The sequence below is a fragment of the Sinocyclocheilus rhinocerous genome, unplaced genomic scaffold (assembly GCF_001515625.1).
Source record: "Sinocyclocheilus rhinocerous isolate Xijiao unplaced genomic scaffold, SAMN03320098_v1.1 scaffold62, whole genome shotgun sequence".
NCBI lineage: Eukaryota > Metazoa > Chordata > Actinopteri > Cypriniformes > Cyprinidae > Sinocyclocheilus > Sinocyclocheilus rhinocerous.
The window spans coordinates 2,165,155-2,182,068 of NW_015656585.1; the positions used below are offsets into that span (position 1 = coordinate 2,165,155).

A 16,914-nucleotide genomic window follows, 5' to 3' on the forward strand; every position below is an offset into this window, starting at 1 on the left:
ACACACACACACACACACACGCACACAAATGCTGAAATGAAATACACTCTAATATGCACTTACATACACTTCAGACAAAAGAAAGTTGGCCATACGAGAAAGTTAAGACTGTTGGCCAAGGAAACATGCCAATGTCATAATCTTAAAATGGGCAAAAATTGCCCAACAGCCTGACCAAAATGTCTATCATTATAAGTGATCTCATAGTTAATCTATTCTGAGTCATATTATCCTTTTCCTTGCCTAGTTTTGTTGATGGTTTTCAAGGGCATTTGCATCATGCAACCTTGTCTATGTAGGCATCTGCCTAATTTGACTAGTTTTTATATGGTTAGTTACACATTATCATTTGTATTTGATTCCCTTCTGCTTACAATCAGAACAGACCGGTCAACGAATTTTGTGTTTTGACCCTCCAGTTGAGGACCACTGCTCTAGACCGTGTGCATCACACTGACTTCACCCATCAGCTCTGTTTGACTGTAGATCAAGACCTCACACATTTTGTGACACCAGCACAGCTGACAGTCTCAGCCGTCAGACACGGATCCGGCTCCACCACCTTCACGCTCCATTCCAGTGGGGCATCTGTTAGTGCCTCCTCCCGGGTTGGCCGTAAAGTTCTCTCAGACTTGGCATAACAGGATGAGCGTGCCCTGAAAGATAAGCCCTGTTACATTGGAGCTGTTCTGCTGACTGTTGCCAAATCACAACCACCATAAAACATCTAATCTTAATTAGCGCATTTGCTATTCACCTCTTAAACACTGTAGTTTCAGCTGTTGCAGATCGTGAGCTAAAGCAAAACAAGAAAAAAATGCTCAAAGTTGTTGATGTCACTGAACCATGAAACTTTTGGCCCGGGGTTGAAATTGCACTGTGTACACATTCTTTAGCAATTTAGCTGCAGGGATAAACATACCTTACATCAACACGCTGTTTGTACTCTAGATTTGCCCCGCTTTAGGCTGACAGCGCCCGTACACTCGGCTCTCTGAGCAGAACAAGTGAAATCCAGACAGTTCCAATTATCCCATTCACTGCGGCTGTCGAGTGTACAACTGGATGGACTTTGCATACATACAAAGAAGTGTGATTAATTCTGATCGTCATAAATAATAAAAAAAAAAACATTGTTTTCAAACATTCAGTTTGAGTTGCATTACAGTATGCTTTGTACGATTATACCAAATAAATCAAACTACGCAATGGACCTTTTTCACAGATTTTGATTATGCATTTCCAGAATTATTTAATATAATACATTTAGCAGTTTTTTCTCAATTAAAAAAAAAAGTTCATGTTTATCACATAATTTTCCTTTATTATATTACCTTTGCATTAAATTACTGAAAACAAGTTTATGTTGCTGCATGAGTGTTTCTAATACAGCTGCTGAGGGAGTGATGGCAAATTTGACATTTTTCTCTCTTCTAACCACTTTGCCCTTTTGACAAGTCATAGAAATGCTATTGTAATTTTGTTTCTTTTGTTATTGGAGAAAAAGGGAACTCAAACATTTTTATTGGTTGTACACTAAAAATATTTTAAGTTTATTGATTAAAGAAGATGAATTTATATTAATTTATAAAATACTATCAGTTTTTCTTCTTTAAAGTTTTGCAATTAATTCAGCCTGTTCTTGTTTCTTTGTAATTATTTGTGAAATTTATTAGCAATTTCTGGTTACACTTTATTTTAAGGTGTCATTGTTACAGTGTAATTATAAATTTAAGTACTGAGTAATATTAATTAACTACATACACGTACTATATGGTTAGGGTTTGGCTTAGGGCTACTTGCATGTAATTATTCATCATTTATTGTTATTATAATAGTAAGTATGTGTAACAAAGACACCTTAAAATTAAGTGTTACCCAATTTCCGAGTGAATTTTTTTTTATCAGTTTAGTTTCTGTTCACTACTAAGATTACCCGACTTCTTCTAAGAACCCCAGAAATATGAATAGGGTCCATCTAATATTCTTTAATAACTCTCTTCAGTGCTTTTTTTCTAAGTGGTCCATCTGGAGTTACAGTATAGTTTAGTTTCAAACCAATTGGGAGATATATTTGTAAGTTTGTTTGAAAGACTTATAAGGATGTCTCTCTTGTCTCCTGTAGATCATTACAAAGTATGTTTATGAACGCTTGGAGAACGACTGCAACCTGAAGAAGGAGATCCTCCCTGTAAGTAATGTATTTTTTCCTCCTTAATACTTTAGATGCCCACAATTTGATTCTAAACAGAATTATTGCGAGCATTGATGCAGTTGCTCTTGGCATCCTATAAGATTACAATGGTCTTTATTGTGTGAAAACTAAGTTTTAGAAAGATATTCTTCAAAACTTCTCAACTCTCCAGGAGAAAATTGCATTTGTTCTGATGGCAAAATTGCGTACGCTCAAGGAGATTCCTGAGGTGTGGTCACTGCATTCATATGAGCAATAATGTTATGATTTCTAGTACACTTTTTAAGAGGCGTATCATTAAACTACACATCATTTTTGATAGCGGGTGTTTGCACTTGGTAGACATAGAATTTATGTCCTTTTAAAAGCACTGTAAATTTCTCTCCATAAATCACCTGAACAATGCTGGCACAGGCTTTTATGAGCTGTTTTATTTGTGGAGAGTATTTACCAAATGATGTCCTTGGAGTCTGTATTGTCTTTCAGAGAGTTTCATGGGCAAAGCTACCTGTGACCAACTGCATTTAATGCTTAATCCATTTATCAAAGTCTGTTTGAAAGAAGAGTAGACACAAAATGCATTGTGTTATTTCTAAGCGTATGATTCTATGTTCATCTTAGAGTTTGCCACATAACTTATCAGCACACAGGAAGCATACACCATGTAAATGTCAAGATAGATTTGTTGCAATGTAATGAAGTCATCAGATGCAGACAGACATCAGTTGATGTTTTTGGCATTGAACGCCGTTCATTAGAAATGATTCCAGGCTCTGACTCACTCTGCTGTTTCTGAGAGTGTCCTGCCCCACTTTAATAAGAGTAAATATAGTTGTTGACACACATCAGGGGATTGAGGAGTCGCACAAACAACACAAAAACACCTTTTATAATCGGATCGGGGTTCACAGAGTTTGCCGAGTTCGACTAAATGATGATGGATGTTAGGTTTCTAGTTTTACTTGGTTATAAACTGCTTCATTTACTGTAGAATTTTGGAATGTAGTGTGAACTCTTGTTTTGAAGTGCCCTAAGTATGTTCAATATAAAAATGAAATTTCCAAACTAAAGATTTAATTGGCTGTAATCTTGTGCCTCGTCGTAACTGGCGAATGGCATCTCAGTTTGGAGCTAATTGTGATATTTATATTCCTTCAGGTTGATGCAACTGAGGATGAACCAAAAAGCTTTATTTACATGAGCGAGGATGCCCTCACTAACCCAGAGAAGATCATGGTTCTCATCCAGGGCAGTGGAGTGGTAAGGGCAGGCCAGTGGGCTCGGCGCCTCATCATTAATGAAGACCTCAACAGTGGGACGCAGATACCCTTCATTAACCGCGCCAAAGAGGTGGGTCTTATTTTGTCTTCATTTTTATTTTTATTTTTTTTAGCGAAGGGAAGTATTTAAGCATGATGCATACAAAGTTACTTTCACTTTTTGTTGTAAAATAATTTATTGCATATGTGTTGTGTTGGGTGTGTGTTGGCTATATAGTTTATTTATCCAGATTATCTTGTTCTGAGATCAGATGTCAATCAAGTAAAAATGTGGCAACTTTAAGTTCCAATTCCAGCAAAATTTTAATAACATACATACTCTTTTTTTTTATTAATATTTCAGAAATAAGTTATGCAACAAAACAATAATATTCTGAAATATTATTAAAATTATTTAGAAATATTTTCTGTTTTAATAAATTATCAAATGTAATTTATTCCTGTGATGGCAAAGCTGAATTTTCAGCAGTCTTTAGTATCACATGATCCTTCAGAAATCATTCTAATATACTGATTTGATGCTGTTTATTATCAATTATTGGTGCCCATTTATTAGTAATGTTTTTTATTGTCAATGTTGAAAACAGTTAAAGGGTTAGTTCACCCAAAAATTAAAATTAGCCCATAAATTACTCACCCTCAAGTCATCCTAGGTGTATATGACTTTCTTCTTTCAGACGAATCCAGTCTGAGTTATATTAAAAATGGTCTTTGATCTAATTGAATCGATGCGTTTTTGTAAGAAAAAGATCCATATTCAAAATGTAATAATCACTTTAATGTAGCTTGCGCCAACAGTTGTACACGGAAGCAGCTCCGGGCTGATGACGTATGAACTTGAGGGTGAGTAATTTATGGGCTAATTTTAATTTTTGGGTGAACTAACCCTTTAATGATGTTAAAAATTCAGCTTTACCATCACAGGAATAAATTACATTTTAAAATGGAATAAAATGTTAAAAATATTGTAAATTGTAATAATACATCACAATGTTACTTACTGTTCTTACTTATGGTGGGACAAAATATCGATATGGCAATATATCATTGTCCTTCTCCATGCGATACGAGAATTGATGCACTGGTGCCAAATATCGATATTTTAATTAATACAATAAGGCACTCTAAATAGTTTTCCCTGCTCCCAGCATCTAAAAAATGTGGCCGCATCATTTTCGACTTCTTTCCAAACTCCTTGTGCAAACAAAAATCTCACTGGATTATTACAATTAATGGGAAAATTAATGTTTGGAAATGTAAATTTATATTTCCTACTGACACACTACTGCAAAAGATAGAAATAACTGACTTAAAACCATTTTTAGCTGGTGAAAATACTAGTGTTCTAATCATTCTGGCCACCACTGTATATAAAAAAGTTGATAAGCAGTTAAATGTGTTGGTTTACACACAAAGAAAAGTGTGAGCTTTTAATAAGTCCAGGAATAAAATGATTAATTTACTTTACTTAAGTTAAATTTGATTTACAGAACTTTTTACAGTGCTGTTTTCTAACAGTTTAGACTTTAATAAAAAGAGAAAAGTTGCACTTAACCTTTTCACAGGCATTTTGTTTTCATAGTTAGATATTGTGATGTATCATTATAGGATTGTCTAGCAATATATCAATTACTGCAAAAATCGCTGTATCGTGATATTACCATATCGTGAGCCATGTATTGTGATTCGTATCGTGAGGTACCCTGCAATTCCCACCCCTAGTTCTTACTCTATTTTCAATCAAATAAATGCAGCGTTGTTGAGCATAAGAGACTTAAATTATCTTAATTATTCAAAACTTTTGACCAGTAGTGCATATTTTTATTTTTGTATTGTGAATTTAAAACATAATGAAGTTTTTTCTTTTTTTTTGTTTGTGTATTTTATACACATTAAAAATACTTATTTCTATATTATTCTAGTTTATATTATTAAAAATGAATGTGGTTTGGTGTGTAAAGATATTGGCAGGGTGTGTAAATATCTGAACTTCTGGTCTGACTGGGCCAGTAGATTTTAACATCACTGAAAGTGTTATCACATGCTTGTAGTCTGAGCAACTGCTGTATCTATCTCTATTTTCTCCTCTGTATCCCTCTTTACTCTCTCCAATCCATAGATATTTATTTACCCAGCAAAAGGAGCTGTTTTGCTGTTACGTGTGTACTGTAAACTGTAATTTAGATTTTCATTTCTTTTCTCTGTCGGAGGACGTATCCCCGAGTGGAGTTATTTCCGTCCATCGCGGCTAGTCGTTTGTCACGCCGCCCGCCGCTACCTGTGTAATTTCATCGGCCTGTGCGTTCAAATTGACTTAAGGGAGATCTCCCTCGCTCTTCCATCTAAATGTCATAAAACACACACACACTGCCACACTGATGTCTGCAGGCAAAGTCACTTTTCGTACAGTGCCGGGAAAAGACGGACAGGGAAGGCGAGTTTGCTTGTAGGTGTGTGTGAGTGGCTTATTGCATTTGCGAAGAGGTGCGTTCTGGGGGCGTACTGTGACGGGTTAGACGGAAAGAATGCATGTTGTGCTCTGCTGACCATTTATCATGCTAAATAATGACCCCAGCTTTGCCGTGACATGATCATACTAGCATTTACACGAAGAGAGATTCCAGAGTTTGTTGCGTGTATATCAGTATGACAGAGGGAATGTGGCTGTCACTTTGCAATATCTGAATTGCTGAAGGTGTGCGGATGCGCTGTCTGATTCTTCAAGTGACTGCTCGTGTTTGTGATTTCCTCTGTGATAAACAAGGCCACCTGAGGCCACGTGCCGAATACGCTCTGATCCGAGATCAGTTTGTTCTTTTAGCCTGTGAGATGTGTTATTCTGATGGGAATTGGTTACATGCTTACAAACAGATTTCATTGCTCCCTGATCTGTCCTGTGAAGCTTTATTAAAAATTATTGTGTAGAAATAAGATTGTAAAATAAAGCAGGTTGATTCTGAGTTGCTCACAATTTTGATGTGGGCTTTAGTGGGCACTTTAGTGGGCAGTCGTGGCCTAATGGATAGAGAGTCGGACTTGAAACCCGAAGGTCGCGGGTCTAGCAGGGATTGTAGGTGGGGGGAGTGAATAACCAGCGCTCTCTCCACCATCAATACCACAACTGAGGTGAGACCATTGAGCAAGGCACCGAACCCCCAACTGTTCCCTGGGCACCGCAGCATTGGCTGACCACTGTTCCAGGTGTGTGTTCACGGTGTGTGTGCGTGTTTGTTCACTACTCACTGCTGTGTGTGCACTTGGATGGGTGAAATGCAAAGCACAAATTCCAAGTATGGGAAACCATACTTGGCCACACGTCCTTTCCTTTCCTTTCCTTTCCTTTCCTAGTAGACTATTGTCTTTATTAGCACATTGTCAGAGAAAACACAGCAGGAAGACAACTCAAACAATCAACGTTTTTGAAGCCAGACCAGAATGGTTTTGAAATCAGAAAATAAGAGAGAGAAAACTGTAATCAAGCACTCTTCAAAGTTTAGTTCAAAATCAAGTAGCAAATATATACACTACAAGTCAAAAGTTTTTGAACTGTAAGATGTTTAATGTTTTTTTAAAGAATTCTCTTCTGCTCACCAAGCCTGCATTTATTTTATCCAAAATACAGCAAAAGCATGCACACTGTGAAATATTTTTACTTTTAAAAATATCTATTTTCTTTAAAATATATTTTAAAATATAATTTATTCCTGTTATCAAAGCAAAATTTTTAGCGTCTTTACTCCAGTCTTCAGTGTCACATGATCCTTCTGAAATCATTCTAATATGCTGATTTGCTGTTCAAGAAACAATTATTAACAATTATTATTATTATTATTATTATTATTATTATTATATTGTTATGATCAATATTTAAAACAGTTGAGTACTTTTTTTTTCAGGATTCTTTGAATAGAAAGATCCAAAGATCAGCATTTATCTGAAATAAAAAGCTTTTGTAACATTATACACTATACCATTCAAAAGGCTTTAAATTGATCAAAAGTGATGATACAGACATAAATCCTGTTCTTCTGAACGTTCTATTAATCAAAGAAACCTGAAAAAATTCTGCTCAGCTTTTTTTAACATAATAATAATAATACTAAATGTTTTTTTGAGCAGCAAATCAGAATATTAGAATGATTTCTGAAGGATCATGGAATGAGTAATGATGCTAAAAGTTCAGCTTTGAAATCACAGGAATAAATTACATTTTAAAATATATTCAAATAGAAAACTGTTATTTTAAATAGTAAACATATTTCAAAATTGTACTGTTTTTGCCGTACTTTGGATCAAATAAATGCAGGTTTGGTGAACAGAAGAGACTTCTGACTTTTGACTGGTAGTGTGTTTATGTAATTTCAGAATATAAAATAATAAAATGCCATTCAAAAGTATAAAAGTTTGGGGCTGGTATAAATGTTAATGTTTTGTAATGAAAAGAAGGAAAAATTACACGACCATTAATACAACTTTAAGATAAATGCAATAACTGCTGATCCAGCTGTTGCATGTGTGCAGGAGTTTAGCTGGTCACACACCACTGACTACGTGCCACTGTGCAAGAGAAGATTGTGCATTATTCCCACAGCGGCGAGCGTGTGACAGACTCTGGGCGTCCACAGAAGGCCGCCGTGGCAGCGCTGGGAAACAGGGCCGGAGTCTGACAGCTGGGTTGCCGAGAGAGTGAATGCGTATGAACTTGTGTGTGTGTTTGAGAAAGAAAGCAAGCTTGCTTAATGACAGCTTATTCCTTCATGAGTTTAACTCCTGACAGCCGACAGCTCTGCCTGTTGCATCATGGTAGCAGAATCATTAGCTTGTGACCTGTCAGAAGCAGGAGAGAGCAAGAAAAAGCTGGAGAAACGAAAGACTGTGGGATTTTGACTTCACTCGTATTGCAAGGTCAGAATTCAAGTACTGTAAACTAGAGTTGTGGGTGATCTGTGACCCCTAAAACTGGTCACGGGTCTGTCCTGACAGGATTACAAGACCAGTTTAGACCACTGGCCTAAACTAGCTTGGTGTTTATGCAAGGACGAGGACACGTGCCTGGTGTGTATGAATGTATTGATTGCTGCAATATTTTCAAATGGCTGATTTAACCTCATATGAGCACCCCCCTCTGCTCTCGTCTCGTCTCAGTCGCACTCTCTCTGACAGAGCCGGATTGATTGCTCACTCAGAGCATCTTGTTTAAGCCTGCAGTTACTCTGACATTGACCCAGCCAAAATGTAGCCGAGGCTAACGTGAGGACGTGACTGGAAAGGTGAGAGGATTTTTCTCTCTGTCTCTCTGATGCAGGAAGCTTGAGATATTTTTCCCTGTAGTGGCTCTCAGGAAGCATGAGTGAAAACGAGCTCTTGACAGAGGCAATAAATATACTGCAACTCTTCCAACACCTCTCCCTCCCTCCCTTCCTCCCTCTCCCTCTTCCTCGTAGGTTCACTCACTCGTTCCCTACTTTATTCAGTTTTCTTCATCCCTGTTATCCCATCCAATCTTACTTTACTTATCTGTAATATACAGTTGCAGGATTTTTTTTTTTCCTATCCCTTCTCTTTTTCTGACTACAGGATGTTCAGGAAGGAATGCTTGTGTATTGCATACCTTGTTGAACTATATTGTCTAAAACCTTTATTCTTATTCTTATGTAAAACAATGCACAATATTTAAGCTTTGTGTCAATGTCCAAACCCCCTTGCCTGGGTTCATTTTGCAATAATGTCCATCTCACTGTATATATCCTTTTTGGTTTTTACTAAGCTACTTGGCAAATAAGTGAATAAATTAACATTTGAAATGTGGATTTACATCAAAAATGATTGTATTACATGAATGAACTTTTCCATGTACCTATATGATGAAACATATCCACCAACATACAGTACCATTCAAAAGTTTAGGGTCGGTAAATTTTTTTTTTTTAATTTTTTTTTAAAATTTTTTTGAAAGCCTATTATGTCTATTATGCCCACCAAGCCTGCATTCGATTATCAAAAATGCAGTAAAAACAGCAAAATTGTGAAATATTGTTATAATTTACAATGTTTTTTCTACATACTGTATATATTAAAATTATTTCTGTGGTGGCAAAGCTCTTTTTCTTTCTTTCTTTCTTTTTACAGCCATTCATTTTTCGCTGTCGCATGATCCTTCAGAAATCAGTATGCTGATTTGGTGCATTTGTTGCTTTTGAAAACAATGTTGAAAACAGTTGTGCTGCTTAATATTTTTTTGTGAAAATCAGTTCAAAATAGCAGAATTTATTTGAAATAGAAATCTTTTGTAACATTACAGTAAATGTCTTTACTGTCACTTTTAACCAATTTACTACATCCTTGCTGATAATAAAAGTATTAATTTCTTACTGACCCCAAACTTCCAGACAGCTGTTAACAGATTCAAATTGGTGGATTTGGCGGTTCGAGCTTGTTGCATTATGGGATATATTCCTTCTGCACATTTTGTCAAATGCAGTCGGTCATCTGTACGTAGAGAAAATATGCATACTGCGTAAAAGTAGCACGAGTAGTATGCTATACCAAATAATATCTCTCATCCTCCTGATACAGTTCTATTATTTTCCAATCTATCTTTCTTTGTCCTGTTCTTTCCCTATCCGTGTTTTCTCTGCTCCAGTCTCTGGCCTGCATGTTTGTTTTTGCTGTTGCTTTGACCTGCACCCCCTCAGTAAACTCTACCCCCTTCCTCCCTGACCCAAATCAACCCCCATATAGCTTTCTCTCTCTCTCTCTCTCTCTCTCTCTCTATGGGAGGCTGAAAGGGGGCCGGGAAGCGGGCAAACTCAAACACAGGAATCTTGTTTAATTTCTGTCATGTTGCTTTTTTTTTTTTCACCAGATTGATGTCTTTTTCAAAATCGGTTCACTATCTCTCCCTCTCTCCCTCTGTCATTTGCAGACGCGGTGTGATACTGTATGTCATTGCTGTCCTCTCTGCCTGAAATCCCTTAAGTTTCCTGCTTCCTTTTTTCCCCTTCTCTCTTTACTGACTGGGGACCTGTTTTTCTTCTTCTGCATTTATGATTATCAGTCGATCCATAGCTCACTCGCTAAGGGCTAGCCTTTAGCATCAGAGATGTTACGCTTCCTGTATACGAGGGGAAAATGTTGCCCCTCAATGACGTTAACTAGATATAGAGGCGTGCATCGGGATACTGGGGGTAACTGTGGCCCAGCACGGGGGTAACGCATTCTCCATCTTGCTGGAAGGTGCAGCATTTCCTGCAGTTAAAATCAATGAACTTGACACCTTCAAAGGGCCATGTGAGGGAGCGACTTGCTCTGGGGTTAAAACTCTTTTAAATAGCCCCCTGCGGGAATCACCGCTGTCAATAATTACCACACCCTAGCCTGGGAAGAGTGCAGGCAAGCCGGGCTAAATTAAAAATTTATCAGAAAGAGAAGAAAACATTATTTTTGTGGCCCTATTCCCCAGTCTTAACCGTGCAGTGTCTCATCAGCGAACTGGCTATAGTTTCTTCTGCTTCCCATTTTACAGTTTCCACCGCTCTCTCGCTCTCCGACGAGCGATTTACCATGTTGTTAGATGTTAAAAGATTTATTTGGCATTTAATTGTCTTGATGGGGAGGTGTGTTGCAGACGAGGCTGGGTTTATGAGTTAGCGTTTCTCTTTGCAGACGTGAGCATTGAGAGCGCCTTCAGCGTTTATTGATTGCCGCCTAATTTTGTCGGACTCCCCCCACCGCCGTAGCTTCATCTGACAGTCAGAATAGGTATCAGATGCTCATCCATATAGCTCTGTTGTCATCTTATTTTCACACAGACACATCTTACCTTTAGAGCAAATGTTTTTCATTATGTAAACGTATTCAAATGTCACTTGCTCATTGTATCCCACCAGAGATTGTTCTGATGCCATCTAGACCATCAGACAAGCTGCTCACATCACTGCGCAAAGATTTATGGGCCATCACTTTGGGTGGGATGATGTCATAGTAAGGGGATGGTGTACTAATAAAGTGCTATGGTGTTACTGGTATTTTTTACTTTTTGGACATGAAACAATGATAGAGCATGTTTTTTTTATTTATATATTAAAAATATAATAATATAAAATAACATTTAATTTAAATGATATATGAAGTAATATTTATATATGTAGTAATTATATTTAAGATATATTAATAAAATATATGCAATAGTAATGAATGATTATTATAGGAGTAAGTTTTATACCTATATGTTTTTGTCTTACCACCGTTTCATTAAAGTTGTATTAATAAACGTTTTTTTTTTTTGTTTGTTGTTGAATTAAATTTTTCAAAAGTTCAAATTTTATGAGAGGTATAAGGGTCTTCAGGGGTCCTCTCTGTGATATTTCCTTTTTCGGTTTTTCTTACTGCATGTTGGTTGCACAACATGAATTTTGTAGATCCCACTACTTGACTTTTTATTTTACCTTCAAATATTGATAAGCAGTGAGGAAATTTTGTATAAAATATCTATTTTTCCAAGAAATAATAGTAGAAAAATGTGGCCTAACTGCTTATAAAAAATTATTTAATGTTCTTTTTCTTTGTTGTAATGTAAGGCAGTCACTATTGTTATATGTACCACAAAAAATATCAAATTGAATTTTAATTCAAAAATGAAAACTATAAGCATTTTGGAAGAGGTTTATTCAAGTAATTGTATGTTTATTGTATTAGTAGATCCGGGGGGAAAAAGTGTCATGTCATTGACCACAGTACCATAGTAATACTATATGATACCACAGTACTGCTACAGTACTTTATTTTTGTAAGAGAGGAAAAACCTTTAATGGACCAAAGCAAGAAAACCATTATGAATCATTATAGGGGATCATTCACTCATTAACAGAGTGTTGATAATTGGATTCTGCTGCAAAATGAACTGATGATATGATGGCAGAGGCAGGCGGCGAGGTGTGTGTAGTAGGTCGTTCTGCGCTGCGGGCAGTGTGTGAGTGTCCCAATGGGATGGCCTTGTTTAGATTCTCTCATACAATGCCTGTGGCAGTGTATAAGGTAGGTCTTCGCTCATTCTCTCCCTGGGATGGCTCTCTGAGCCTGAATGAAGTGTTTGTGTGAGTGGGACAGAAGGGAAGAGAGAAAGTGAGTGGTATAAAATATAACCCAGTACTATTAATAGAGTCCTTTTTATTGTTCTGTATATCAATCTTTAACAACATACTCGAGCAGAAATCCGACCCCAAATGAAAGCTGCCCATACGAACATATCGATTAGAATTTCTCATTGTGTTCTTGGCAGTCTTAAGGGCTCTTCTGTTGTCCTGGATCTGTAAAATTTTTCATGCCGTCTTCTCCGCTGCGCTTTGTCGAGGTCAAGGTAACAGACTCGCCAAAGTTTTCGCAGGAAATTGAGTTTATCGGGGGAAACCAAATGAAGCCATACAGATATCCTTGGAGGACTGCTGAGGAGGTCAAAGTTCAGCCTACCTGCGAAAAAAGAAAAAGAAACATGCCAGAGTTGCTCTCCGGGCAAATTGGCCCATTTTGCGAGAGCTTGATCGATGGGGAGGAACTGTTGGCGCAAATAGGGGTTAACTGGGTCTTCGCCATATTCTGTGGTTCAACGAAAGAGAAGAACAAATGAATGTATGTGTTGTTATGATAATGAAGATGGACCACATGGCCCGGTTCCAAATGTTTTGAATAGCCGCCGCTCCTTTATGAACACAGCTCTTAGAAGGCCGACTGGTTCCGAAGATATCTGCATTTTAGCATCTGAATTGCTTGAATGTGCAGTATGAATGATGTGAAGGCAACAAAGATCTTGTTTATTACAACTGTAGATATGATTAACAGTAAATTGTCATTTGTTTTGTTAAAAAAATACTTATTCTATCTCATTTTAATGACAATTGTAGAAACAATCGGCCACACATCATATACTGAGGGTGGGGTTTAGTATAGGTGAAAATAAATTCTGATTATCATAGTTAACCATTTCTTTCTCTGGGGAAAATGAAGAGAAATATCCAACAGATTTGGCTGCTTTTAGAAAGTAAACCCATATTTGGTCCCACCTTATATTAAGTGGTCTTAACAACTATGTACTTACATTTAAATTAATAGTTTGATACAATGCACTTATTGTCACATCCGGGACAAAGAGGCAAACAAACAGGTTAACGTAAGGCAGAGAGTTTATTAATAGGAACTGAGGAGGAGCTTCCAACAGAAAAGAGTCAAACGTAGGGATAAATGGAAGCATAGAACACAGTCTTATCTGGGGTCGGCACTCTGGTCCTCCGGCCGAGAACTGAGGAATCCGAGGTTTGGTAGGCAGATCGGGAGGCAAGGAACCCATGCGGAGAAGCTTGTAACCTTGAGACCAGCCGACGAGTGAATGAGGTGAGTGAGTATTTGAGTGGTGTGGTAAGTGGGTGCAGGTGTCCGTGATCAGTAATCAGGTGATTGTGAGCGGGTGTAGGAGGCTGATTCGGCTGGTGAGGCAGGTGTTTCCGTGACACTTACTGTGTACATACATGTTTTTACATTGTACTTATATTTTAAAAATACCTGCATGTAATTACATCTGTAATTACATTTATAGTTACACTGTTGACTCGTCCCTTACACCTTAAACCTACCCATACCACCAAACCTGTCCCTAACCTTACCCGTATCCCACTACAATAGCAGCAGAAGTGTTTTGCAATACAATGTGAACACAATAACTACATTGTACTTATTTTTTGATGTAAGAACATAGTAGTTAAGGCCACTTAATATAAAGTGAGACCCAGTTTTCCGTTTTGAGGAAAAAAAAAAATCAACAAATGAAGTTTTTCTTCAGTTAAGCCGTTTTCTTCATCTTAACAAAAACGACTGTAAATACAAGCAATCCAGGCAACAAGATGCATATGTCGGTAAATAGTAAGTATGATAAAATAAAATACTGAAATATGAAATAATGCTGCATGTTTTCCGCGAAAAAGTCTAGGTATGTATTCATTCATTCATTAATTTGTTATTTTTGTCATTTATTTATGTATGTATGTAAAGAAATTAATACTTGTATTCAGCAAGGATGCATTAAATTAATCAAAAGTTACAATAAAGACATTTAGGTAACACTTTAGTATAGAGACCAATTCTCACTAATAACTAGTTGCTTATTATCATGCATGTTATTAACATACTGGCTGTTTATTAGTACTTATAAAGCACATATTCTGCATGACCATATTCTACATCCCTAATCCTACCCAATACCTAAATTTAACAACTAGCGTAATAACTATTAATAAGCAGCAAATTAGGAGTTTATTGAGTCAAAAGTTGTAGTTAATGGTATGTTAATAGCGAGAATTGGACCTTAAAATAAAGTGTGTCCGACATTTATAATGTTATTAATTTTTTCCATTTCAAATAAATACTTTCCATACTTACCAGTTTCCACAAAAATATTAAGCAGCACAACTGTTTTCCACATGGATAGTACTAAGAAAATTTTCTTCTAAATCAAAATTATAATGATTTCTGAAGGATCATGTGACACTAACATTTCAGCAGCCATTAGTCCAGTCTTCAGCTTTGACCCCAACCACAAAAATATCACATTTAATTTCAATTTAGAAATGCAAATATAATAATTTTGGAAGAGGTTGGAAGTAGTTGTATGCTTTTTATTTTTATTTTTTTATTAGTAGATTCGGGAGAAAAATAAATCATTTTAGGTCGCTCTAACAATCAGTGTTGCTGTGCTTAGACTCCTCAAATGAACAAAGCAATGTCAACCTGCATTTGGCTTATAATTGACTAAGCATATTAAGCTGGCCCAGGTGAAAATCCTCTTCAAAAATTTATTTATCTTGTCTTTTGTTTGTTTATATCCGTGTCTTTATCAAAAGGGGCTAAATAGTGTGAGAATTATACATCCAAAGGTTAAATTAGTGGCTGCACCACTGACCTCCTTTTCTGCTAACACACACCTGTCAGACAGACGCCCAGAGAAAGAGAGGCTTTTGTCAGGAAATATTCAGCTCTATTACAACCACCTGTGAATGGGCTCCTGAGACCTGGGAAAAAAACAAGCTTCTGAAACAAATCTGTGTGTGTGTGCAGACCTGTCACTCGCTCTCTTGGCTGAAAGTCAGAGTGGGAGCCGTGGCGTCGCCGGGTGAAAGCGTGGGGGAGACATCAGCATTCGGGCGATGTCACCAAGCCCCTGTGCACCGGGAGCAGCCAGACGCTCCGACAGGCGTACCTGCTTCCCCTCCGAGACACACGCGCACACACACACCCCCAAGTGTCCTTGAGAGTCACTGACAACCTCTCCATAAGCATAAAGAAGCCAAACTCTGTCATTGCCAGGATCAGTCCCTTGGTGGACGTGCGTGTGTTTGAAGGGCTTTTTTTTTTGCCTGGCTATGGACAGTCAAAGAAAGTGGTACTAAACCTGACTGAAAGTGTCTAATTGACTTTTGGAGGAGTCCCAGAGCTTTGAGGTCTCAGCATTGGAAATCTGACTTGGGTAGTCCCACTTGAACAGGGCGAGTCACGTTCACATGACAGTCACTGGCACTTGTGGACGGATCTCTTAGCAGTGTCTTCCTGGCACTCCCCAGAGTTAAAGAGTCGAGATTACTGTGGACAGACACATGGCTGGTCTCAATGTGTCACTTCCTCAAGCAGCTGCTCATACTTTTTCTTTACTCTCATGCCAACATAAGGTCATTGGTGAATTTTGGATGGGCGGGAAGTACTTGTGAATTGATGGACACTCTATTTCTCATATTTAATCCATAGTTTCAAGCTTTTTAGGATTTTTATGTGGGTATTTATTTAGCTTTTGTGTTTTGTGGATGCTACTTTGAAACTGTACCTTTCCAGACTACAAATTACTCGAAATTTTAAATAGTTAATCTGCTTTTTCTACTTATGGTAAATGTAGTTAGCTATACCATCTATTAACAAAATATAGCTAAATTCATTGAAACTAAAGAGGATTGTGTCTTCAATATTTTTTAGATGTCGGAGTTTTGTAATCATCAAAGTGGTCATTTATTTGTTACAAAAATTAGGATCTGAGTTAGGATGATAGTATAAACTTTACATTTACACCAAGTATAGCTAGAAAACTTCGTAATTTATGTAATGCGGTCAAAAAAGTAATGTGCAGCAACATTTCAGTGATAAGTGATGTCAGTTTGTCTAGATTTGTTTTTTTTAACTTTAATATTTTAAGCATACGTGGTTTAAAGGAGATTAATTTTGAGCATGCTAATAGTCTTAACAGAAACGGGTACACCATTTCTACATCGGAAACAAGTAATCTGACACATCAAAACTGTGTGCTCCAAACATTATTTTATTTAATTTTATAATTTTTTTATATTTAATTTAATTTAATTTTATTTTATTTTGTGCAAAACAAGGTTCCAGTTATTTAGGCTATTTATT

General features: G+C 37.0%; 1 protein-coding gene across 3 annotated transcripts in view; it reads left to right on the forward strand.

Annotated features, from left to right (window-relative positions):
* The window catches only part of arb2a (ARB2 cotranscriptional regulator A), a 180,605-nt gene that overhangs the window by 21,920 nt on the left and 141,771 nt on the right, over positions 1-16,914 (forward strand). For all 3 annotated transcript variants that reach the window (XM_016527978.1, XM_016527980.1, XM_016527979.1), the window contains exons 5-6: positions 2,126-2,191; positions 3,353-3,544. In XM_016527978.1, coding sequence (XP_016383464.1) covers positions 2,126-2,191; positions 3,353-3,544 — 258 coding nt within the window. The remainder of the gene's footprint in view (positions 1-2,125; positions 2,192-3,352; positions 3,545-16,914) is intronic.